The sequence below is a fragment of the Camelina sativa genome, chromosome 20 (genome assembly GCF_030686135.1).
Source record: "Camelina sativa cultivar CO46 ecotype springtype chromosome 20, ASM3068613v1".
Taxonomy (NCBI): Eukaryota; Viridiplantae; Streptophyta; class Magnoliopsida; order Brassicales; family Brassicaceae; genus Camelina; species Camelina sativa.
Genome location: NC_141899.1, coordinates 29,622,622 through 29,647,798, shown reverse-complemented (window position 1 = coordinate 29,647,798; position 25,177 = coordinate 29,622,622). Strand labels below are relative to the sequence as shown.

Genomic DNA, 25,177 nt, shown 5'->3' with positions numbered 1-25,177 from the left:
AAAAGTTCGCGAATGGGAAGAACAGTTTCTGAAAACTTGATTCAGTGCCGGAAAGCTTTATCCAAATGGAAGCGGACAGCAAACACAAATTCGCATAGCCTAATCCAACGCCTCAAATGGGAACTTGAGCAGGAATCTACCAAACTGTTCCCAAATTTCCAAAAGCTTCAACAAGTTAAACGCGATCTCTCAGAAGCTTTCAAGGAAGAGGAGATTTACTGGAAACAGAAGAGTCGACAGGCATGGCTGCGGGAGGGAGATAGGAACACGGCTTATTTTCATGGTTGTGTTAACTATAAACGGATGAAGAACCGGATAGTCTCACTGATGGATAAGAACGAAAATGAAGTCTATGAAGAGGGCTCTAAGGGAAATGTTGCAGCAGAATATTTCACTGATCTGATTAAGTCGTCGGATCCAACTGATGCTGAGGAGCTGTTAGAAGGGATGGAAACGAGAGTAACTGAGGAAATGAATAGAAGGCTCACCGCCACGGTGACTGCGTCAGAAATCAAAAAAGCTGCTTTTCAAGTGAAAGGAGATAGTGCACCTGGCGCTGATGGCTGGACAGGTGTGTTTCTTAAACGTTACTGGAAGGTCATTGGCCCGAACATTATTGGAGAAGTTCAAGGTTTTTTTACCTCTGGTATCCTCCCTTCAGACTGGAATCATACACAAATATGTCTCATCCCGAAGAAACCAAACGCTAACACAATGCCGGATATGCGTCCCATCGGCTTGTGTTCGGTCCTATAAAAGATTGTATCCAACGTTCTTTGTTCCCGCTTAAAGCGCTGTTTGCCAAAGCTGGTGTCAGAAACACAAGGTGCATTTGTTTCCGGGCGTTTGATATCTGATAATATACTTATAGCTCATGAGATCGTGCACGCCTTACGTACCAACGCAAAGTTCAGCAAGGATTATATTGCGATCAAAACCGACATGTCGAAGGCATACGACAGAGTAGAATGGAGCTTTCTGGAGGTACTTTTTACAAAGATGGGCTTTCATAGCCAGTGGACACAGTGGATCATGTCGTGTATTCGATCAGTGTCGTATACTGTCCTCATAAATGGCAGTGCACACGGTTTCATCAGTCCGGCCAGAGGTATACGGCAAGGTGATCCCCTCTCACCCTTCCTCTTCATTTTGTGTGCGGAGGCCCTGGTACATGTTATGCAGCGTCGACAGGATCAAGGAAGACTAACTGGGTTCAGGTTCAATGAGATATGTCCTCCTGTGCAACACCTCTTGTTCGCAGATGACAGTCTTTTTGTCAGCAAGGCTTCTCATGCGGAGTGTAAGGAGATCCTGGACTGTCTATCGTTATATGGTAGAGCGTCCGGGCAGATGATCAATTTTTCTAAGTCTGCGATAACGTTTGGTGCTAAAACAGATGACCAAGTCAAACAGATGATAAAAGCTACACTAGGCATTGATGCAGAAGGTGGTGCGGGCTCTTACTTGGGTCTGCCTGAGTGTATTGGCTATGAAGTTTACAGATTCTACGAGTGATTACTCTATATGGCCATACACTAAGTCTGGCGCTTATTCGGTGAAAAGTGGCTATTGGCTAGCGAGTTCGCTGACAACGAGATACGTTTCCCCATCTGAGGAGGAGAGACTACCTACCAGGCTGAAAGCCAATCTCTGGAAGCTGCACACTGTCCCAAAAATCAAAACGTTTCTTTGGCGTATGCTTTCAGGAGCGCTTGCGGTGTCGGAGAGGCTAGCATCTCGCGGTATTCCAATTGATCTGAGGTGTATGACGTGTGGTACCACTGTGGAAACTATTAGCCACACCCTTTTTGGTTGTCATCCTGCTCGACAGGCCTTTGCTGTAGCTAACATACCACTACCGAGCGGAGGGTTCTCTGACAATGACACTGTGAAGAATTGGGAATTTTTTGACAAGATGATACAGGATCCTGCTGTGCCTGACGAGGTGCGTGAGGTTGTTCCTTGGTTGTTGTGGGAAATCTGGAAGGGCAGAAACAGACTGGTGTTTCAGAGTAAGCACAGTGACACACTGGAACTGGTAACGAAGGCATACCGGGAGGCGCGGCTGTGGAAAGAAGCTCATCAGGAGGCTGAACAATCTGTTGCTACATGGGACCGGAAATGTACTATCCTGGAGGGTCGGTGGCTCAGACCTCCGGCGGGGGTCATTAAATGTAATGTTGCTGTGTTTTGGGTCAATAAGGTAGCAATGGTTGGTGGTGCCTGGATAGCTCGGGATGCTGATGGTAAAGTACTACTTCATGCTCGAGATGCTTTCAATAGGTGTGATTCTGTGTTTCTGGCGGGGTTACAGTGCATCCGCTGGGCTCTAGAAGCTTTACAGACGCTACATTTTGATAAGGTGATCATAGAAATTGACAGAGCGATGGTGGTTCAGGCCATCAACTCTCCCCAAGACTGGCCTCGTTTTCGGGCTCTGCTTCGTGAAATTGAACTTATGCTCAACAGCATGATGGTCTGGGAGTGTACGCAGATAGCTTCCTCAGCAAATAAAGCAGCAAGGGCCATTGCAGGGAGTGTCACCCGCGATGGAAGACTTCAATCATATCTGAGTTTGGGAGGCCCTTCCTGGCTCCATGATATTCTGCGAACGGACGAGTGATAAGGCAGTCCGACTCATTGCTTTGTTTTTTTTAGTCATACTTGGAGGGCTGTTTAAGCTTCATTATCAAGTATTTGTTGTTTATGTTTCCCTTGTTTTCTTTCCAATATGTATTTTCTCAAACTTATGGTTTTTCAATCAGATGACAAAAAAAAAAAAAAAAAAATATGAAATCGCTTAAATCATTAAAAAGATTTGGCCACAAACCCATTTCATCTCATCGATCAAACATTATAACATTTTAGGAGATAAACATGAATCTTCCTTACCCAATTCTCAAATATACCCACTAGAAGCATCTGCATATACCCAATGTCCCAGATAATATTTGTTTCAAAGAGAATTACCCTTTAAAAGGCATCTCCATACACCACAAATACTCAGACACATGCACTTTATAAGTTCGTCTACAAAAATGTTACTCTCTTTAACCTATTTTTCCTTTTATATGCATTCAATGCTTAAAAAAAAAAGGTTGACATCTTGTCTAACTTGTGCGATAAAAAAAATTATTGTAAAACCACTCCTTTAATATTTCGTGATCATAACGCCATAACAGTTTTCATTCGATCGACATGTCAGACATACATCCTCAAAATAGCAAAACATCGAATACTTTGACATGCGTAGGATTTGTTGTGCCAGTGAAAACATTGTCAATGATACATTTGAGCGAATGAAACCCCCTATATTTGCCATTGTGCCAAGATATGTGGCAAGAGAGTTATGGCTGCGCAAAAATATGCAACAAGTCATTATCCACAATAAAACTAGTCGGTTCGCAAAAGCCAAACCTTAACCAAAAAGTGTCAAGTGACAAGCTTCGAAAGCATTACGCCATTAATCATCAACAAACATCCCTCGAGAATGTTTGAGATGCATAAGGTGTAAACCTAAGCAAAATAACCCGCAATGGCTTTTCCATCATATAGTCGACAGAGATATGATTAGCATGATTATCACGCAAATCTATTGGATCAAAAGATAAAAATGACTTTGGGTCAAGTAAAATCATCTGACTGTTGAAAAGAATTATGTCTAGTTTTTAGCTATAAAGCTGTGTAGATATAATAAGTAGATTATTGGTCTACTGGTTCATGTAAAGAACGAGCCTTAAGACTTTGAATTAGATATTCCCATCTAGTTAAGGTAGTCATTAACTCTATCATCTTAACTAGAGGCAAAAAAAGCTCCCTTATCTCTCCTAAAAAACCCTAGCCGAATTTTTTTAGATCTGAGGGAGGAGAATCCTTCTGGCAGCCGTTCTGGTGTCGCGATTTCCTCTCCCTCCCTCCTCTTTTGTTTAGATCTTTGGTCTTCATGTAAGTTGGCCGAAGTTAGCATTGAAAGTCCAGTGGTAAGTAGGATCTCTTCTCCGTCTGCGGCGGTGTGATATTTATCTTTGCCGATGTAGCTGTAGATCAGGTCAGGCGGAAGAGGAACTCTGTAGTCGAGCCCCGGTTTGAAAACGTTGAATGGTTAGCATCAGAGTTCCTCTAGGCTCAACCGTCTTCCTAGAATCTGCGGCTACGGTAGAAGTCGGAAGGTTAAGGTGGGTTTTGCTGTTTAATAGGGTGGTTAACTGTAGATCCTTTTGGATCTTAGATGGCGGTCGCGGATTCCGAGTTTAGAGGATTTGTTTGAGCCAACGATCTTCTAAACCGCCGCGGCGACTTTGCATCCACCCATCCGGATTGAAGGATCTTTGCTTTAGGAGATTGGAGAGCCCAAATCTGGGATGGAGGGGATAGATATGATGATGTCGGGTTGCTTGGGAAAATAGATCTGACAATGGCATCGCGGCACCGGTTTGTCGGAGAGGCTAGCTTTTTGGGAGGTTTGTAGCTTTGATGGTGCATCGAAGGAAAGAGATCGATGGTGGAAACCGGTTTTTTTCACCGTTGATCTTCGATCCTTCGATGGTGTTGCTAAGCCGTGGATCTTGAAACCGCTGGATTTAAGGTTTGGCTTTTTTGCTTTCCGACCAGCAGCATGATCCGATCCTCCGTTCTGTTTCCGGCAAACTTTGTATTTCTTTTTTTTGTAACTGGACTCTTTTGTGTGTATTTAGAAGAATAGGTTGCATGTATTTAAATTCTTACTGCTTCCAGTCTCAACTTTGCAGGTAAGATACTACTTCTTTGTTGATGGAGGATTAATCTAATAGATGAATGACTCTTCCACAGAATAATTCGACCATTTTTAAATAAACTGTAATTAGAGGTAAAGTTTCATCCGTGATAGGTTCTGAACATGACATATTCAAATTTGAATCTTTTAGATACCAGTGAATGAAGGGTTGATATTTGTTCTTTTTTAATTATGTGATAAAGTCCGATGAATCAAACAATCGGAGCTGAAAGAGATGATCAGAGAGATAAAGGAACTTTATTTATCTAACTGACAAAATGTATATTACAAAGGATCAGTCTCAATTATGTCAACTCTAAAGTATTTATAATGAATCATTAAACCACATCAAACCCAAGTTAACCAGACTTAACCGGTATAACCAACTATATGCTAATACGTCATGCTCAAGTCTTTATCCTCGAAGCGGAGGAAGATATAAACTTGACAATGACATTCTCTGAAGCAAATGATGGAAAGGACCAGGATGTAGTGGTTTGGTTAGAATATCATCGTGTTGATTCTCCGAAGAAACATGCAATGCCTTTAACTTCCCAGCTTTGATTTGATCGCAAACAGTGTGACAGTCAATCTCTATGTGCTTCATACGTTCATGGAACATTGGATTCATTGCGATATGTAAAGCCGATTTGTTATCATAAAACAACTTAGCTGGACAAGTAACCTGAATGTGAAGATACCTCAATAATTGTTGTAGCCAAATGATCTCACAAGTTGCTTGTGCCATGCTGCGATATTCGGACTCTGTGCTACTTCTGCTAGTCACGCCTTGGTTCTTGGATTTCCAGGATATGAGAGAAGTGCCCAAATAGACGCAGAAACCAGTAACATAGCATCTAGTATCCTTGCAATTCGCCCAATCAGCATCACAAAAGGCATTCAAACAAAGCTCAGAGTCAGCCGAATACATTAATCCCTGTCCTGGATTAGCTTTAATATACCGGAGAACCTTATATGCTGCTTAGAGATGAACATCAGGAGGAGAAGAAATGAATTGGCTCAACTGATGAACAGCAAACGTAATGCCCGGTCTAGTAATGGTCAGACAAAGTAACCTGCCAATGAGCTCTCGGTAAGACCGTGGATTCTCCAGTGCCGTGCCCATATCTTGGTAAGATGCAAGTTATGATCCATTGGAATAGAACTTGGTTTGCAGCCAAGTAAACATGCATCCTCCAATAAGTTTTGAGCATATTTCCTCTCACACACTGAGATATCTGCTAATGATCCTGAAATTTCTAAACCAAAAAAAAATCTAGCAGGACCAACATCTTTAATCTTAAACTCTGACTTTAGTAAATCTTTCAAACCAGTCACTGCACTGTCATTGTTGCTGGCAATCATGATATCATCAACGTATGCGCACCGCTATCATGACAATGCCTTCGATCTTGACAAAAAGAGTATTATCTGCAGGAGACTGAATGAAATTGGCTCCCAAAAGAACTGAAGAAGGCCTCTTATACCATTGACGTGAAGCCTGTTTCAGTCCATAAAGAGACTTTCGTAATCTGCAAACCGGATTTGGAGGCAAGACAACATTCGGTGGAGGAGTGTATCCCTGAGGTAAGCTCATGTAAATCTCTTCATCCAGGTCTCCATGAAGGAATTCATTCGACACATCCATCTGTGTTAGAGTCCATCCAATCGCTGCAGCTAAACCAAGCATAAGTTTTACACTAGTCAATTTTGCAACAGGGGAAATCGTGTCCAAATAATCAATTCCCTCCTGTTGTATAAAACCTTGAGCTACCAAACGAGCTTTATAGTGTTCCACTATACCATCCTGATTGTACTTAATGGTGAATACCCATTTGCAACCAACTACATTCTTACCCGGTGGCAAAGATTCAACATCCGAGATATGAGCAAGTTCAAGAGCCTGAAGCTCTGCATCCGCTGCATTTGTCCATTTCTCAGATTTCATGGCCTGATGGAACGTTTTAGGCTCGGTTTCCATATTATAAAAAAATATATAAGACTGAAAAAGAGGAGTATATCGATCATAAGAAACAACTAGAGAAAAAGGATAAGGTGTAGTTCGTTTAGAAGAATGGTCTTTATCTATAGACAAGGAAGTATTAGAAGTAATAGGTGGCAAAGATGATGAAAAGGGAACAAGAGAACAATGATACTCAGACAAATAACTAGGGGCTTTAGTAGTTCGTTTAGGCCTAGCTATGATCGGAGTTCCAACATCTGTATCTTGTGCCGCTATATTACTAGTAGGTGTAGAAACTAATGGTGATGATAATGATGCAGATGATAATGATTCAGGCGCTCTATCTGGATTAAAAATCAAGCTATCCTCATAAATCAAAGGCATAGATTCAACAAAATGTAAAGGAGCAGGCAATGGTAAAATAGAATTTGGAAACATGTCAACAACGGTTCTAACTAAATCACTAGTCTTAAAAGGAAAAATACTTTCATGGAAGATCACATTTCTAGAGATAGAAACAACCTGAGATTCTAAATCTAAGACCTTATAACCTTTATAACCAGTTGGATAACCCAAGAAAACACAAGGTTTAGCTCTAGGATCGAATTTAGTTCTATGTTGAACATTAGTAGAAATATAACAGAGACATCCAAAATTCTTTAAAAGAGAGTAATCATGCAATTTTTGTAAAAGAAGTTCAAAAGGAGATTTATTTGCCAATAGAGGAGAAGGTAATCTATTTATTAAGAAAACTGCAGTAAGTATACAATCACTCCAAAATTGCAAAGGTATATTTGATTGAAAAAGCAATGCTTTGGCTACATTCAAAAGATGTTGATGCTTTCTCTCTACTACAGAGTTTTGTTTTGGTGTATATGCACAAGAAAAATAGTGTAGCATACCATGTTCTTTGATTAATTATGAAAAGGCTAATTCAGGTGCATTATCTGATCTAATAGCTTTGATTCTCTTATTAAACTGTGTCATTACCAATTTTATAAAAGCTGGAAAAGCAATAGCAACATCTGATTTATTCTGTAACATGTATACCCAAGTCGTTCTACTACAATCATCAACCAAGGTAAGAAAATATTTGAAACCTTCTATTGACTCAATACTAAAAAGACCCCAAACATCCATATGAATAAGATCAAAAGGATGATCCAACAAATTGTTATGACAAACGTAAGCTGACCTATTTTGCTTTGCTAAAGGACAAATAGAACATGGAGTAGGAGAAGAAACAAAAGACTTCAAAGCAGGAATCGAACTAACAAGTTTTTGCAAAATAATAGACGTAGGATGCCCTAAACGCTGATGCCAAAGCGGACTATCATCAATCACTGAACCAGAGAAACGCTGAACAGAGTAACAAGATGCAGGTGTTGATGTAGAGAGGGTCACATTCTCTTGTTCCAGAATGTATAGATTGTGAAATAGTATACCCCTCCCAATCATCAAGCCCTGAGAAAGTTCCTGAATGAAGCAAAAATATTCAAAGAAATGAGCTGAACAGTTTAAAAACTTTGCCAAACAACTAATACTAATGAGATTGAATTTAAAATATGGAACATGTAAAACTAATGTATGAGTGATATGAACAGTCCCTATATGCGTGATGGATACCCTAGCACCATTAGGTAATGTAACAGTGACATCAGATACAGATCTTAATTCACTAAACAAAGCTAAATCTGAGCAAACATGACTAGATGCCCCACTATCAATTATCCAAGCATCATGAGGAAAAAATATCTGAAGAGTAGAAAGGACATGATCTTTGAAAACAAGATTATTATTCTCATATTTAAGAGTAGTAGAAGGAAAAGGGATTATAGTACCAGAAGTAGATGTATGAGCCATCATACCATGTTCTGTAATGGTTGCAGTATTATCAGAGGTACTAGAAGAAGAAGCTGCAGGCTCTTGTACCTGAACATTTGCCCAAAATTGCAAAATCAATTGCTCAACCTGTTGAGGAGAAAGACCTTGAAGGTTATTAACACCAGGCACATTGTGCGTTGCATATTGTGGAGCTACAGGTCCATAAGAATTGGTTCCCTCAACCAGATAAGTTCCCATATCAGAGTAAATCTGAGCAATGACATTTGCGTTTTGCATAGCAATCCCATAAGGTACCATTTGCATTTGAGGTTGTTGCATTCTCAGCTGGACTTGTGCCATATGCATTCGTGGCTGAAATTGTGATGTGTTTCCCTTCTGATTAAACCCTCTATTATTCACCTTCCCATGTCCTGGAGGATATCCATGTAACTTATAGCATTTTTGCACAGTGTGTCCCACTTTTCCACAATAAGTACACTTAGGTTTCTGTGCGTGTCGAGCAGTGTTATAAGCAGTAATCTAAGCATTCTCTGCATTATTAACCAGAGGAGCAGTAGTTTGGAAAGCAACATTATCAACACGAGTAGCAGGCTTCACCGTGATTTGGCGTTCATCGTGAGTAACCATATTAAAAACTTCTTCAATACTCGGAACATGTTTGAGCATCAGAATGTGTCTCCTAGTCTGATCATAGCTTTCGTTCAAACCCATGAGAAATTTTGTCACCCTGCCTCGTTGCTGTAAGTTCTCCCACTTAATAGCTGCATCACACTCACACCGACCACATGTACAAACAGGCTAATCAACATAATTCCTAAGTTCTTCCCACAAAGTGAGCAAGGTTGTATAGTAAGTCGAGATATCCATAGACCCTTGAACTAACTTGCTAAGCTTCTTTTCAATATCAAAGATCCGAGGAGCATCATCCTGTTTAAAACGAGATAACAAGTTCTTCCATATGCCTTTAGCAGTTGGTATGAAAAGTAAAGATTGACCAATCTTTTTATCCACAGAATTCATCAACCAAGTAGAAACGATGTCATTGCATCGAGACCAAGCTCCAAAATCCCTATGATCCTCTGCTGGTTTCCTATCGTACCATTAATAAACCCCAACTTATTACTAGTATTCAAGGCCATCCACATCGACCTTCTCCAAGAATGAAAATCAGAAGCAGTACAAAGATGATCCGAAACTAGAATCATACCAGCATGATCAGCATTATGAAGATAAGAAGGATTATCGTATTGATCAACCTGATAGCGTTGCTTACTAGTAGAAGACGGCGGAACCGGTGGTCTAGTCATCGGAACTGAAGACTGATTTTGCGAGCTCATCGCTTTAAGCGAAATCCAAGAATCCAAAAGAAAAACGAAATCGAAACACAAATTGTGAAATTGAACACAAGATTCGTCTTTACCCAAGCTCGATCAAACCAAAAACAAAAGAATCGGAAGAGTGTAAAACAAATTCCGATGAACAAGTCGCAAATCACGAAAATAAGAGATTGCAGAAATTGCATCCAAGAGAAAACTGGAAAAATCATCTCCGATCAAAAAGAAAGAGACGATAATGCAGAAGCTGTATAAAACTCAAAAAATGAGCTCTAATACCATGATAAAGTCCGACGAATCAAACGATCGGAGTTGAAAAATATGATCGGAGAGATAACAGACAAAATGTATATTACAAAGGATCAGTCTCAATTATGTCAACTCTAAAGTATTTATACTGAATCATTAAACCACATCAAACCCAAGTTAATCAGAATTAACCGTATAACCAACTATATGCTAATATTATGACTATAAACTTTGAAGCCGTAATCATCCATAGAAGTCTATAAATGCAAACCTTAACGTTATCATGCATGTGTCTTGCAAGTTCGTTGCGTGTACAATACAATTTTTTTATTTCTAATAATGGGATATACACACAACAATTACACGCTAAAACTTGATAATGTAACCCAAGTTTTTTTTTTTTTTGAAAAAAATAACCCAAGTTTTCAAGGTTAAACTTTTCCGTGAGTTGATTTTTTCTTCTTTATCATAAATAAAGCAGATTCTTAAAATTCTTTGGCAACAAGTTTTTTTTTTAAAGGGTGTTTTATAATGGATTATAAAACGAAAAGAAAGAAAAAACTAAGATCTGCCCAACAAATATATATATATATATATATATATATGTCCCTTAAGTAAGTTCTTATATTCACATGACAGTATGACACTCAATTGAGAGTTGAGATAATTAAAGATGGAATTAATCAATTCACTTATTAATATTGGGGCCCTAACCTGTGGAGGACAGTATTTATATGGATTACTTTAATCATATAGAGTATATAACAAACAAATATTTTGCAAAACTATGATAGCAAATCAAAGGATAGTTTTAAGATTTATACAAGAAATCATTAATTTTCGGGTAGTTAGGCGTCGGTTTGCCAACTCAACTAGATTTAATTTCATCCAATTGAATGATATAATAGTATGTCAATAGTTTTTTTTTCCTTTTTTCTTTTTGTTTTGACAGCAAAATAATAATGTCAATAGTTAAATAACAATGAACACGAAAAATGCATGCCTTTAATTTACTTCTAAGTATAGCAACGGACCTACTTTAAGGGACCATTTGGTTTCGCGAATCCCTCATATCAAACACATGTTCAACCAAACCATGAAACACTCAACACTTGGGCTCTTACACCTAACTGAGATGTTGTGTTCTCGTGCAAAACAGCAAAAGTTATTACATTTTTATTCACAATCGGTGTTTGTAAAACTTATATCTTGTTCAATGTTTATGAAAATTTTTGCCAAACAAAAGAATAATAAATCAATGTTTAAATTAAACAACTAAGAAATATTGAGTCGATTCAGAGTATTCTTGAACCGGAAATTCGAACATGCATGTAAAGTAGTCTATGTTTCTTGTCAACCACAGATCCACGCGTTGGTGGGTGTGGGTGTGGCTGCACTAAGTAATATACAGTTTCTTTTATTTTCTTTTACACTAGTTAATATAACTAAATTACTAAAATGGTACAATGGTATCACTTGGTATGAAATGCACCTACTTATATCATTTCTCGACGATCGTCATTTTCAACATTTTCGCAATATTATACATCAGGTCAAAAAAAACTTTCCGATCATTAGCCTCTGTCTGTAATCATTCGTTTCTAACTTCTGTAACTACTGTTGTAGTATTATTCCATTCGTAATTAATACATTAACTTATATTCATCATATTCAATAGAATTTTTAATATGATTTCTAGTAATACCGTACGTGTGTTTATTGAATTATTAAAAATATGATTAAAGTGAGCCTCTTCTAAATTTCTAGTTTTGTTATACGTATATATATATATATAGCCGTAGCTAGGAAACTTCGATTCGTCTATTAAAATCTCAGGAAACTTCCATTCTATACACATTTCTTTTCTAAAAATGAAATATTGTTAGCTAAAAGAAGAAGCATCTGCTAGTGTTTGTCTATATTATCTTTTTCGTTATCTACGTAAATGGACTCAGCCAAACTATTATGCGCGTCGAATCTTAGCGCGGCGTTATATTAATGAGATAAAGCCATCAGAAAAACGCGTCATATTTTATAGCTATTTTATAGTATTCTCTCTCTCATATTCTTTGAATTTAAAAAGCTTTGAATTTTTTTTTTTTTTTTTTCGTCAAAAAGGTCAATTTATTCATTTAACCAATGTTTGGATGATACATAGTAGCACTGAGCCAAGGAGACATTGACACCGAATCGGAATAAAACACTTGATTTGTACAACCAAATTGAGTTAAAACATGCGCTGACTCATTACACTTTCTACGAACAAAACAAAATTTAGCATGTGATAGTCTTAACGCCCAAGAAGAGATATCAAGACATATGTTTCGAATGGCAGCATTTGTTATGGACCCATTGATATTGTTTATCAGAATTAGGCAGTCTCCTTCAAAGATTATGTTTGTATATCCCCGAGACCAAGCTTGTTGTATTGCAACAAGAAAAGCCTTTGATTCAGCTTCCAGAGATGATTTCGCAGTACCTAGTTTGCTTGCTCCCCAAGTTAAGCATTTACTTGTGTAATCTCGAAAAATCCAACCTCCGATTGCCGTTTGATCCTCAGAACAGTAGCTAGCATCGAAATTACACTTAATAAACGGTTGTGTAGGAGAAGTCCAACGATTGATGACCTGGGTCGTACTAGAGATACTAGGTTGAATTCTCTGTTGGTCTATTGTTTCAACCCAATCCCGAACTTCTGCTTTGGTCTGTATCCAAACAGTTCTTGCAGGTATGGTGATGCCTTCAAAGATGTGTTTATTTCTCGACTTCCATATTTTCCACATGAGCCAAAAGGGTGTAAGAGCTTGTATATTCGTTACAGCACTGTTTGATTGTAAGTCCAAAAAAGTCGTGAACATCGTGTCTATATTCTGCTGAAAAGGGCGTGGAAGCTGCTCCGTTGGTAAATTTGACAAATGCCATAAATCTTGTGCATAAGTACAATCAAAGAAGATATGATTAATTGTTTCATCATGTAATCCACATCTTGAACAAACTGGGTCTAATGACATTCCTCTTGTGTTAATCTGGTTTTTGTTCCTATTGCTTGAGAGAGAACTCTTCAAAGGAAATGTTTTATTTTCGGGAGAATAGAGAGTCCCCATATTCTGTTCTTAATTGTAATTGAACCATGTGGTATTGGTGGCAAATCTTGTCTATAATCTCCTTCATGTGTAACAAACCAGTAGCCTGACTTGACTGAGTATTCACCAGAGTCTTGATACTTCCAATAAAGTTTGTCATCCGTTTTTTCTGTTGGAATATACATGTTTTGTATGATGGAAACATCTTCTACAGAGACATGTTCTTCAAGCAACTCTGTATTCCAATAATGGTAGCTCCCGTTGGAAGACATAAAGTTATGTAAGGGACTATCTTGCACTCCTTCGGTTGCTTGACATGGACGAGGTGGATCGGAAGGTATAAGATTATCTTTTCCTATTCGAATGGTATCACCATCACCTACTTCCCAATAGGAACCACGCTTGATTAAATCTATCCCAATAAGTAAAGACGACCAACCATATGATTGATATGCTTGCGTTTTAGCATCCAAAATAGAGGAGTCTCGGAAGTATCTTGCTTTAAGCAGCTTAGCTAATAAAGAGTTGGGGTTTCGAATTAATCTCCATGCTTGTTTGGCTAAGAGGGCGTCATTAAATTTAGCTAGATCACGGAAACCTAATCCTCCCTCTTTTTTTGAGTACTGCAGTCGTTTCCAAGCTACCCAAGGTATATTCTTATGGTTTGTTGTTTTATCCCACCAGAATCTCATGAGCAAAGTTTCAATGTCATCTATAACTCCTTGTGGCAACTTGAAACAGGACATAGAGTAAACTGGCATTGATACTGCTACTGTTTTTAATAAAATTTCTTTCCCAGCCTGAGATAGTAGCTTTGATGTCCATCCTGAAGTCCTTTTTTTCACTCTTTCAGTAATGTATGCAAACATTTCTTTTTTCTTACTACCAAATTGCTCTGGTAATCCCAAATATTTACCATTTCCTCCATGATTCGGGATTTGCAGGAGATCCTTCAATCTGCTTTGAGTGGAACCATAGAGTCTTGCTCCAAAGGTGATAACAGACTTTGTTGTGTTGATTTTCTGACCAGAATAGTATTCGTACACATCAAACGCCTCTTTTAGAGCTTTACAATTTCGAACATTGGCTTGACAAAAGAATAATGAGTCATCTGCAAATTGCAAATGTGTGACTGCAGGTACCCCATTCCACACTCGTATTCCTCTAATATCACCCGAAGAAGCTCTTGTTCTTATCAAATGACTCAGTATGTCAGCACATAGTATGAATAAGTATGGTGAAAGAGGATCCCCTTGTCTTATACCCCTCTCAGGTTGGACAAAACCAAAAGGTGAACCATTAATTAGAACAGAGTAATGAACAGAACGAACTGTGGCCATAATCCAATTTATCCATTTGTTGCAAAAACCAAACAGTTGAAGTGTTGTTTCCAAAAAATTCCACTCCACCCTGTCATACGCTTTACTAACATCCGTTTTCACGGCCATATAAGTTTGAGAGACCCGTTTCCCCACTTTCAAAGCATGCATCAGTTCATGGGCAACCATTACATTGTCAGTTATACTCCTTCCCGGAATGAAAGCCGCTTGTGAATCAGATACTATGGCGTCTAAGTGTAGTTTTAGTCTCGCAACTAGACACTTCGAGATGATCTTATATAGAACATTACACTGAGCAATTGGTCTAAAGTCCGAGAGAGTTACAGGGTTGTCAATCTTGGGGATCATACAGATGTTAGTGTGATTGATACCCGGTCTCATAGTGGAAGTTTCAAAAAAGTATTTGACCTCTTTAACCACATCTGCTCCTACAATGTTCCAGCATTCCCTATAAAATCTCGCTGTCAATCCGTCCGGACCTGGCGCTCTGTCTTCACCAATGAGACAAATCGCATTGTAAATCTCCATATATGAAAACTCTTTTGTTAATGCCTCGTTTATCGCAAGGGTGACAGAAGGCTTGAAGTCTGCAAAATCTATTGGTGAAACAAGGATCTTTGATGAAGTGTACACAGTACTGAAATGCTGCTCCGCAGCTATGCCAATGTTTTTATCTCCACGGTGAATGATCCCAGCTTCATCCTTGATACTTGTAATGTAGTTCCTTGCATACCTAGTTCTTGCATATGCTTGGAAATATTTGGTATTACGGTCCCCTTTTGTCATCCATTGTGATCTACTTTTTTGCTGCCAATATATTTCTTCCTCGCGGTATGCTTCTTCTATTTGTCGATGAAGATAAGGAAGACGTTGGCGTTCATATCTGTCTAGACTGGACATACATTTGTTTTGAATTTGTCTGCTTTTTTTAACTAAAACTGTTTATTTGTTCTCCACGTATTCAATTCTTTCTTCTTCTGTTAACGTATTTGAATTTGTCTCATGGGACATGCAAAGTTCTTTCTATTGTTTTCTTTACAATTTTTTTACTATTCTCTTTTGTTATTTCTTCCTGACACGTCAACGTTCTTTATATACTTGAAAGGGAGAAATCACAACACGTTTAGATGTTTAATGGTGCGATGATTTTGGTTAAAAAAGAAACATCTTCAGTTGGTTCTTTTTAGGTTTCCGCAGTTAATCAATTCATATATACATCTTCAGTTGGTTATTATTTTTTTCCGGCGAATGATCTTATTTGTTTATAAATTAGTTGGCGGACATAGAATATATGAAGAAGTGTACGCGTAATTGATAATTCTTTAATTTGTCATGTAATAAAGAAAAAAGTCAAAAACAAAAGTACAATATATTGCTCTGGTTTCGGTTTATAAAACCAAAGTACCAAACTATATGTATACTATAAACCGACATACTAGATGTACGTCCACTACAAAAAGAAATTATGTCAGATTTAAATGATACGCAATTTGTTTTCTTTATTAAATTTTTTTTTGAACAACAAAAGATCAACTCATATGAACCAATTAATAGGACAATTGTTTACTTACAAAACATTATACTTTTTTTATAGTTTAAAATTCAATCTTTTGGTTTTATTTTTCCTTTTTTTTTTTTTAATTTTACCTTCAGTTTCTTGTGTCTGATATGCAGACCATTTCTTAACACGAACATTGGTTTTTTCATTTGTGCCTGCGAGTTTGAAATAAACGATCTTAAAATTGTACGAAATAACTGAAGCAAATTGGACATCATACTTAAAATACCAGGCCCATGACAAGTCCAAGTAGAAGCCCAATGCAATAGTAGCATCCTTTTTTTTTTTTCTGGCAAACGCAATAGTAGCATCCTAAATTTATATATGCCACCACCAATGATTCATGTTGCCAACCTGAACCAATCGCAACACCTAATGATTGGTAGAGTTTCGATGATAATACTAGCTGAAAATATATAGTAATGTACATAGTTTAAAGTTTAAACCATCATTTATAAACCATGAACTGTTAACTATCTAATCAGTGTTTAGATCATGAATAATATAAATCAAACTAGAGAAAAATGAAAGCATCTATACGATAGTAATGAAAATGAGAGATTTAGTTACCCGTTTCAGCCAAAAATTGCACGTGGAATTAATCATCATTGCTAAAACCATTTTTATTGGCAAGAAGAACTGTAAATTGTAATAATAATGTACAGAAGAATTGTACTATTAGGAATATGATATGGCTTTTCCTATATACATGTATTGTTGGCATAAGCTTGAAGATATTTTGAGGTGCAAGCTATACTAATCCTACCGAGTTATGGAATTAGGATTAATTATATTTAGGAGTTATCTAAATATGTTAGTTTACCGGTTTAGAATAGGAAAGTTGTCAACTCTAGGGTTGAACAATTGTTATAAATACCAAGAGAGAGTTTCATGAAGAAGTGCGCGTCTTAGGGTATTCTTGAGAGATGCACACAAGGTGTATGGCGTCGCCCCATCAATAAGATAGAGATCTTTTGATGGTATTGTTGAAGTCCTATGTCTAATTAATGAATTCTGGACTTGGTCTCGGGGATGTAGGTTATCCAAACCCCGTTAACAAAGCTTGTGTCTTGTTTATTATTATGCTCTTCCATACACGCACATGAACTTGTTTAAGAAATTTTTTTGGAAGCTGGTGGACACGTGTGAATCTGGGAATTTGTAAGAGCATGGGCATTGGTGTCCCATGGTTTTTGGTCCCCCAATTTTAATATTATTATTTAGAAAGTTTCTTATTTTTACCATGAGCATTGGTGTTTATGGTTTTTGGTCCAACCCACACTCATTTGATACATCCTTAGGCACAGAATTTCATTGGAGAATCACATATGCGAAACATAAAAATGCAAAGATCTCTACAATGTAGTCATAATCAACCCAGAAAACGCAAAAAAAAATTTCTCCAATCAAGCTGATTGAAGAAATCTCAAATAGCAATAGATCAGGGTATAATCATAATCCAAAAGAACAAGGAAACAAACGATCAGCGGAATACAAGATCAGAGAAGAAGCGATGGAAGATTCGAATATTCAAAAACGCAGGATCGAGACGTCGGAACTAAAACTGAAGAAATCGGAATTACAGTACCTTGAGAGAGAGAGAGCTCTCGCTTCGTCGTTCCCAGTAATTAATTTGATCAAGACGATACTGCTTGCTTACTACCCAAAAACTTCTGCGAATCATCACCTTCCACGTGGCCTGGGGGACGGCAAAAAAACGTCGCAAATAAAGAGTTGATCCTTCAATATTGAGCCATTTTTGATTTATTTTAAATACACATTTGCTGGGGGACGGCCCAAAACAATGCCAATGCACATGCTCTAATAAAGCAACCATACATTAGTCTTCTTCTCTGTAGATCGAGTGTTTAGCTCACACGATTAGCAAAGTTTTTTTTCTTTTCCTCTTTGTGTGTGGTTTCAATTGTGCTGAAGAGGTTTGGTTGAGAGAAAAGTGATGTTGGCATGTTTGATGTTGGGTTCATCGATCTGGATTCGTAAGTTCATGGAGATGATAGAGACTATGCAAGATTGAGAACTAAAAAGACAACCATGGTGAAACTTTTTGTTGATAAGAAGAAATATTGAGGCATTGTCTTATTTGATAAGCATTCTTGGATGTGTGTTGATGTGTATTGAAGCCAAGAGCTTTGTAGAGGAGTTTCATAGAAAATTCAAAGCGAGAAGATGAAAAGAATTATGCTCTTAATCATGTAGTCAACAATGGTTCTCGTTGTGGGAAAGGATGACTCAAAGATGAGCCTATGAAATTTAGTTCTGATAGGTGACCCTGGTATTTGTGGAGAGACTCAGAGAATTTAAGAGGAGGAAGCAATCAGAAGTCGAACATTGCATGATGATTGTACATGGCGAAGCTTTTTGGGAGCTATAGAGGATGATGTGATTCCTGCAAGGATCTTGTGAATTGGTGGTTGATCAGTTTTGTGAATTCTCAAAGAAGAAGCCGGTCAACGGTGTTATAAGCTTGTGTGGGGTGAAGTCAGCTGTTGGTTTGTTTGATTTGTTGTATGTGTGTTGTAGCTCGGATGTTTGCCTTATTGGGACACACAATCAACAAGAAGGAGAAGTGAATTACCTGCGTATGGACTGTGTGGAGAGATAGAGTGTCCATGAAGAAAAACCGAGATGGTGAGGGCTTGACTCACCGGAAGAGACTGATGTGAAGAATCAGCTCCATTGAAGAAGGAGACAAGAGTGATTCCGCTCTAAGCACCTACAGAAGAAGAAAGAAGGAAACTCACCAAAGTCTGAAAAAAAACTCAATTTATGAAGAATAAGAGCAAGAGGGAGATCTGAGACAGAGAGAGAGTGACAAAGCAAACTGAAAGCTTGTGAAGATTGAAGCAATGAGAGAGCAAGGGAACTCACCAACGAGTTCTGCCAATGACGTGAAAGAGATTCACGAACCAATCGAGAAGAAGTAGCTTGTGGGATCAAAATTTTTAGTTTGGACTTTGGGAATTCAGCTAATGAATCAAGAGGGGGTGTTGGAATTTGATTCATTGCCTAATCCTAAAAAAGAGAAACAATAAGAAGAGTGAACAGATGCAAGAAGAAGAAGAATCGTAAGAATGATGAAAAGAAGAAGTTTCTGGGATTAAAGAACAGTTTTCTTGCTAGGATCGGTACTTTCTTCTTTGGTTACTATTGATACAGACCTCGGATTGAAGCTACAAAAGGTGTTCTGAAAAATTAAGAGCGAGATCTTTCCAATGATATAAAGATTGTCATCTGATTCCTTGTGGTTTAGTGGGAACTTGCTTTCAAAGTTGGACTGCCTGCAGGTTGTTGGAATATTGAGAGGAAGAAGAAAAAAATTAGAACAAAACAGAGCAAGAGACAAAGTCTCTTCTCTTTTAAGAAGACAAGAACGAAATCTGAAATTTATATTTACAATGAAACTTGTTACATTTATGTTTTACAACACACCACACTTATATACAAGTCGTACGGTCGTAACCGTTCGTAACTTGTCACAAACGACATGTTGAAACAACACATCTAATAACACCCGTGTATACACAACCTCTTCACTAACTACAGACACATTAATTCTTTAATTATAAAATAAGAAGACCAAACTCAATAATAAACTAACAGTCCCCCTTAATTGAGTTATGGTCTAAAACCTTGTGTCTCAAATCTTCAACTCTTTGGGTTTTCCTCTTTCCCAAGTGTCACAACAGGTGCGTACCCTCTTCTTTCATCTTCAAGCCTCATACACTCATCATAGTATTTGAGCGACAAGCTTATGGATACGTTCAGCTTCTTGTTAATTGAACCTGCCAGCTTTCTCCACATATCTTTTAAAATTTCTCCAAGTGCACTTCATCACGTATACTCCGTGATCTTCTGTCACTTCTACTTCGAATGTTCTGGCAACCTTCTTCCACTCACTCTTTCTTCGCTTTTCACAGCTTTTATCTTCATAGTCAATATGCTTCTTCCTTGAGGATCATTTATGGAACAGCGATTGAAATACCTCTTTGATGATCTTCTTTCCTTGGCTTATCATCACTTGGATATTTTCTTTACCTTTTGCAACTGCCTACTTCTCCCTTTTCTCTCTTAGGTAAACAGCTCCTTTCTTGCTTGGTGTCTACCTTTGAACACCATCAGATTCACGTCTCTGTGACGTCTTACGCGTGAGTATCCTCGACGTCGTCTTCGGTTAACTCTTTAACTGGCTCCTGCTCCATTTTTTTTTCTATAATGTAAGTATCCTCCTTTGCTCCATTTTTCTCCTGAGGTAAGCATCCTCCTTTGCTCCATTTTTCTCCGAGGTAAGCATCCTCCTTTGCTCCATTTTTCTCCGAGGTAAGCATCCTCTTTTGCTCCATTTTTTTTTATGAGGTAAGCATCCTCCTTTGCTTTGATAGGTTCCAAGACCAACATAAGCTCTGATACCATGTTAGAATATTGAGAGGAAGAATAAAAGAAACAGAACAAAACAGAGCAAGAGACAAAGTCTCTTCTCTTTTAAGAAGACAAGAACGAAATCTGAAATTTATATTTACAATGAAACTTGTTACATTTATGTTTTACAACACACCACACTTATATACAAGTCGTACGGTCGTAACCGTTCGTAACTTGTCACAAACGACATGTTGAAACAACACATCTAATAACACCCGTGTATACACAACCTCTTCACTAACTACAGACACATTAATTCTTTAATTATAAAACATAAGAAGACCAAACTCAATAATAAACTAACACAGGTTGCATCATTCCGGATCTGTTCTGGGAAAGTGGCCGTAACTTTCAAACCGTAAATTGAAATCGTGATCTGTTTTTTCCGGTGTCTTTATATGACTGTTATTGATATTCCCACAAAATTTCATAATTTTCTGGATGGGTTTGCTACTCCATTGTGCTCTGCATCAGAACTGATGAAAAATGCAGAAGTTTAGTTGTCTCAAAAACAAAGAGTTGTGAAGAAATATATTGAAGGTTAGATTGGAGAGCATTTTTTTCAGAAGAGATGATCATCTTTCAGCTTGTAAACAAGTATGTGTGATTAACAAAGTTCATAAAGAAGATTGTGTGGTTGAAGAGATTAAAAGAGATCACAAAGGAAATGTTGAGTTGTTTGGGAAAACAAAAAAAGAAAGGGACAAGGAGATATGATCTGCATCGTCAAGGTTGAAGTATTTGAAGATTTCTTTTGATGAAAAAAGGAGAAGAGGTTCTTCTCAGTGATTATTATAAGTTCAGTCATAAGTTTTCAAAGGAGATATAGAGCTCATTTGAAAAGAAAATCTTATGAGAAGCTGATTGGGATCAATCTAAGATGTGTCCGCTGCAGTCACAAATACTAGAAAGACTAAGGTGAAGTCTCCTAAGGTGAAGTCTCTATCGATTATGTCTCTGTGGAGCTTGTTGGTATTAAAGATTGTTCATAAGTTTAATCTTGTTTAAGATAAGCATCGAAGAATGAAGGCGATGAAGACAGTGTTCGACGACATCAAAAGGAGATCAATCAAACTTGAAATAAAATAAGATATAAGAGAATGTGTGGAGAATGGGCAACTGGAAGTCGAGTATGTTTCCAGGAGTGAGCAAAATGTGGATATCTTGACTAAAGTACTTGGAAGAAACAAGTTTAAAGAAATGAGGGATCTCATTGGCAGGAGAGTTTTTGGAAGAAAAAAAAGTTCAAGCTTAAGAGGGAGAATGTTGGCATAAGCTTGAAGATAGCTTGAGGTGCAAGCTATACTAATCCTACCGAGTTATGGAATTAGGATTAATTATATTTAGGAGTTATCTAAATATGTTAGTTTACCGGTTTAGAATAGGAAAGTTGTCAACTCTAGGATTGAGCAATTGTTATAAATACCAAGAGAGCGTATCATGAAGAGGTGCGCGTCTTAGGATATTCTTGAGATATGCACACAAGGTGTGTGGCGTCGCCCCATCAATAAGATAGAGATCTTTTGATGGTATTGTTGAAGTCCTATGTCTAATTAATGAATTCTGAACTTGGTCCCGGGGATGTAGGTTATCCGAACCCCGTTAACAAAGCTTGTGTCTTGTTTATTATTATTCTCTTCCATACACGCACATAAACGTCTCGTACTTCAACACATATAGATCTAGCCACATATATGTGCTTTATGTATTTACTCAAACATTTATATTTACGTACCATATAGATATAGAGTCTATATGTATTACAATCAAAAGCTTATAATACAATTCTCCAAGCCAAAGGAGGCAGAGAGTTTTGTGAATTCAGAATTCTCATAGTTTGGTGAAAACTTCGATGAAGATCAAAATGGTCCAATGTTGATAACCTACCAGTGTCATCATCGTTGGGTTTAGTCCAGCAAGAAGCTTTGGCAAAGACATGCCATATGTTTTATTCAATAAAAACGATTTAACTTTATTGAGTGTTTGCTTATTTTATAGATATAATACAATCTTCAAATTTTTGCGTTTGACACAGACCATTTCTTAACTCGAACGCTTGCATTTCGTGCCTACGAAATTCGAAATGAACGATGAAACAATTGTCAAATATTTAAAGTAAATCATATATACGCAAACCAAAAACAACAAACGAAAAATTTGAGTTGCCTCTTTCTCCCAATCACATCTCATAGTAAAAAAATTCAATATCAATGTCTGAACCGCGGTCCCTCCGATCGAATATCATACCTGCCCAAATACCCTATCAGTTCAGTCACAATATATGTAGACAAACCTTCAAACATTGCTCATTTGATTAAAAAAAATTGGCTTACCCTTGACACCAAATTTGAGAATCGAGCCCATGACAAATCCAAGTTGAAGTCCAATGCAATAGTAGCATTTCAATACTGTCAGATTCTTAATCCCTAGATCTCACAAATATGGAAATTACTCTCGATCTTCCTCTTCACAATCTCATGTCTCGTCCTTTGTCATCTCCTTATAGGCGATTGGGCTAAAAATTTTGATTGTGCCATGCATTAATTTTTTTTTTATTAATTAAAATTTCACGAAGTTGAATGGTGGAATCGGACCTGGTGTGGGGTTTACCACTAAGCCACGTGAATATCTTCAGTTTAAAATTTATAAAGAACGTATATATTTTCAAACATCTGAGATTAGAATTTAACATCGCCTATTGATACTTGATTTAAACAACATATATATACTATAGCATTAGCATTATACAGCATAAGCATTAAACTGCATAAGATGTATGCTCTGATTAATATAACACATTTAATTGATTGGTATAACAGTAAAGTATTAGATATTATGTTTATATTTAATATATGATATTAATTAAAAAATATAATTTAAATGTGTTTCATTACAAAAATTAATTATCACTCATTGCTATATAATTTTTTAAAAATATTTTTACATTTAATAAATTTTATAATTTGTTATATATATAAATGTGTAATTTAATAATTTTTAATTATATTTATTTTTTATAATGTAACACATTAATTACAAATAATTCATATATATTATAATTTTTTTATAAAAGTTTATATCTATATTTACATTTTTAATTTCAATAATTTTTTAAATATATATAATATAACACATTAAACTAAAATAAAACAATAATATATATTATAAACTTTATATCCACATTAATATTTTAATGTATTAGATAAATTATTATATTATTTTAAATAATAATATTAAGTAGTTTCTTATATATATTATCTTATAACAAATAATTTATCTTTTATGAAATCATAATTTTCTATTTTACAAAATAAATTAATTATTTAAAATTATTTTAATATATATTAATATTTTAGAGTTAAATGCTTGGGAAATGCTTCAAATGAGAGCTTACAGGAAGAGAGCATATGAGAGCATCTGCAGCTTCTAATGCTCCCTTATATGCTCTCCTAATAAATGTTGATTGGATGATAAAATTAAAAAACCTTCTTCATAGTAATGTCCGTTAACGGTAGTTAAGCGGCAGGTTCAGTTTTACCAAGAATAAAAAAGATGGGGTGTTAAAACAATAATAGTAGAAAAGAGTAAAGAGGCCAGTCTTTTAGTTTGGTTTGGAGGACTGCAATGCTGAGCTCCTTTAATGTTCCCGACCCATCAGTTTGGCGGTTTTCGAAGCTTGCATCCTTTATCCTTATCTATCACCTATCACCAAATGGTCGACAAACTCAGCTCCAACAAGTAACCAGGTTGGAACTGAATTCCACTCTTGATCACCATATAGGCAACAGTTGGTTTACTTACTGGTTTGTATGTTGAGTTCTAATAGAATGAAATATATTTGTGTTAAAAAAAAGAGTAGAGAGGATAGGGTTTTTTAAAACCAAATGTATTAGGATTTAATCAGCAGGTACACCGTGAAGTAATTTAAAATTCTGATCTGATTTATAATAATTTAGTTTTTATAATTTTTTAGTTTGGTATTAAAGTTATATGATTTAGTTTTTTCGTGTATTTTGAAAATTTAATTAGTACATGTGTAGTTAAATAATTTAAACTACAGTATACCGAGGCATAATTTTTCATTTTTCTAATTAAAGATTTAATTTCTTATAGTTTTAAATTTGATATTACAATTATATGATTTCAAATTACAATTTAATTTCTTTTATTCAATTTTGATTTTATGATTGATGCTTAGAATTAAAACCGCTTATTTTTTCCTCCTTATCTAAAAATACCTTTTCAAAACTAAAATTTGATATTAAAATTATATTATTTGACTAATCAGTTATGTTGCCTTATATTAGTTATTGTTTTTTTGTGCAATATTTTAGGGGTTAATTATGTATATAATTTTTAATTAGTATAAGTAAAAGGGTAGAACACAAAATGTACTTCAAAAATGGTAATATAGATGTAAATGTTCTTTCAACGAAGTATTAAACACAAAATAATATATTGAACGTCTAAAAAAATAAACAAGGTACTTTTTGGATTTTTTCCCCCTTTTTTTTTGTTTTTTCTTTCAATTTTGGTTAAAATATGTTGCCTTATACAATACAACCTCTATAAGTAACTAGTCAACAACATACCCAACTCAACTCAAACAACT

At 36.5% G+C, this 25,177-nt stretch overlaps 2 protein-coding genes and 1 long non-coding RNA gene across 4 annotated transcripts; 1 reads left to right on the top strand and 2 right to left on the bottom strand.

Moving 5' to 3' along the window:
• The first annotated feature begins 12 nt into the window (after positions 1-12).
• On the top strand, positions 13-2,623 carry LOC147919580 (uncharacterized). Its single transcript, XM_087504016.1, has 3 exons — positions 13-631; positions 872-1,447; positions 1,503-2,623. The coding sequence occupies exons 1-3, from the start codon at positions 13-15 to the stop codon at positions 2,621-2,623; spliced, it is 2,316 nt and encodes a 771-aa protein (XP_087360142.1).
• A 9,653-nt stretch (positions 2,624-12,276) lies between these two features.
• LOC147919579 (uncharacterized) lies at positions 12,277-13,155 on the bottom strand. Its single transcript, XM_087504015.1, has one exon. It carries the CDS (start codon positions 13,153-13,155, stop codon positions 12,277-12,279), a length of 879 nt encoding a protein of 292 aa, XP_087360141.1.
• A 9,162-nt stretch (positions 13,156-22,317) lies between these two features.
• LOC147919578 (uncharacterized) lies at positions 22,318-23,313 on the bottom strand. Of its 2 annotated transcripts, XR_015592168.1 has the most exons (3): positions 23,160-23,291; positions 22,899-23,080; positions 22,318-22,812 (listed from the first exon to the last, which is right to left on the bottom strand). It is a non-coding gene; the product is annotated as an uncharacterized LOC147919578 (long non-coding RNA). The 2 variants fall into 2 exon arrangements; XR_015592167.1 differs by having other exon boundaries at positions 22,899-23,313.
• Positions 23,314-25,177: the final 1,864 nt, after the last annotated feature.

What these genes read in the sequence shown, in the direction of transcription:
- LOC147919579 (XM_087504015.1), bottom strand. Translation starts at nt 13,155, where the DNA reads ATGTCATTAGACCCAGTTTGTTCAAGATGTGGATTACATGATGAAACA.
- LOC147919580 (XM_087504016.1), top strand. Translation starts at nt 13, where the DNA reads ATGGGAAGAACAGTTTCTGAAAACTTGATTCAGTGCCGGAAAGCTTTA. An exon ending in CATTATTGGAGAAGTTCAAG is followed by an intron (nt 632 to 871) that starts GTTTTTTTACCT and finishes ATATACTTATAG; the next exon opens with CTCATGAGATCGTGCACGCC. An exon ending in ACTAGGCATTGATGCAGAAG is followed by an intron (nt 1,448 to 1,502) that starts GTGGTGCGGGCT and finishes TGAAGTTTACAG; the next exon opens with ATTCTACGAGTGATTACTCT.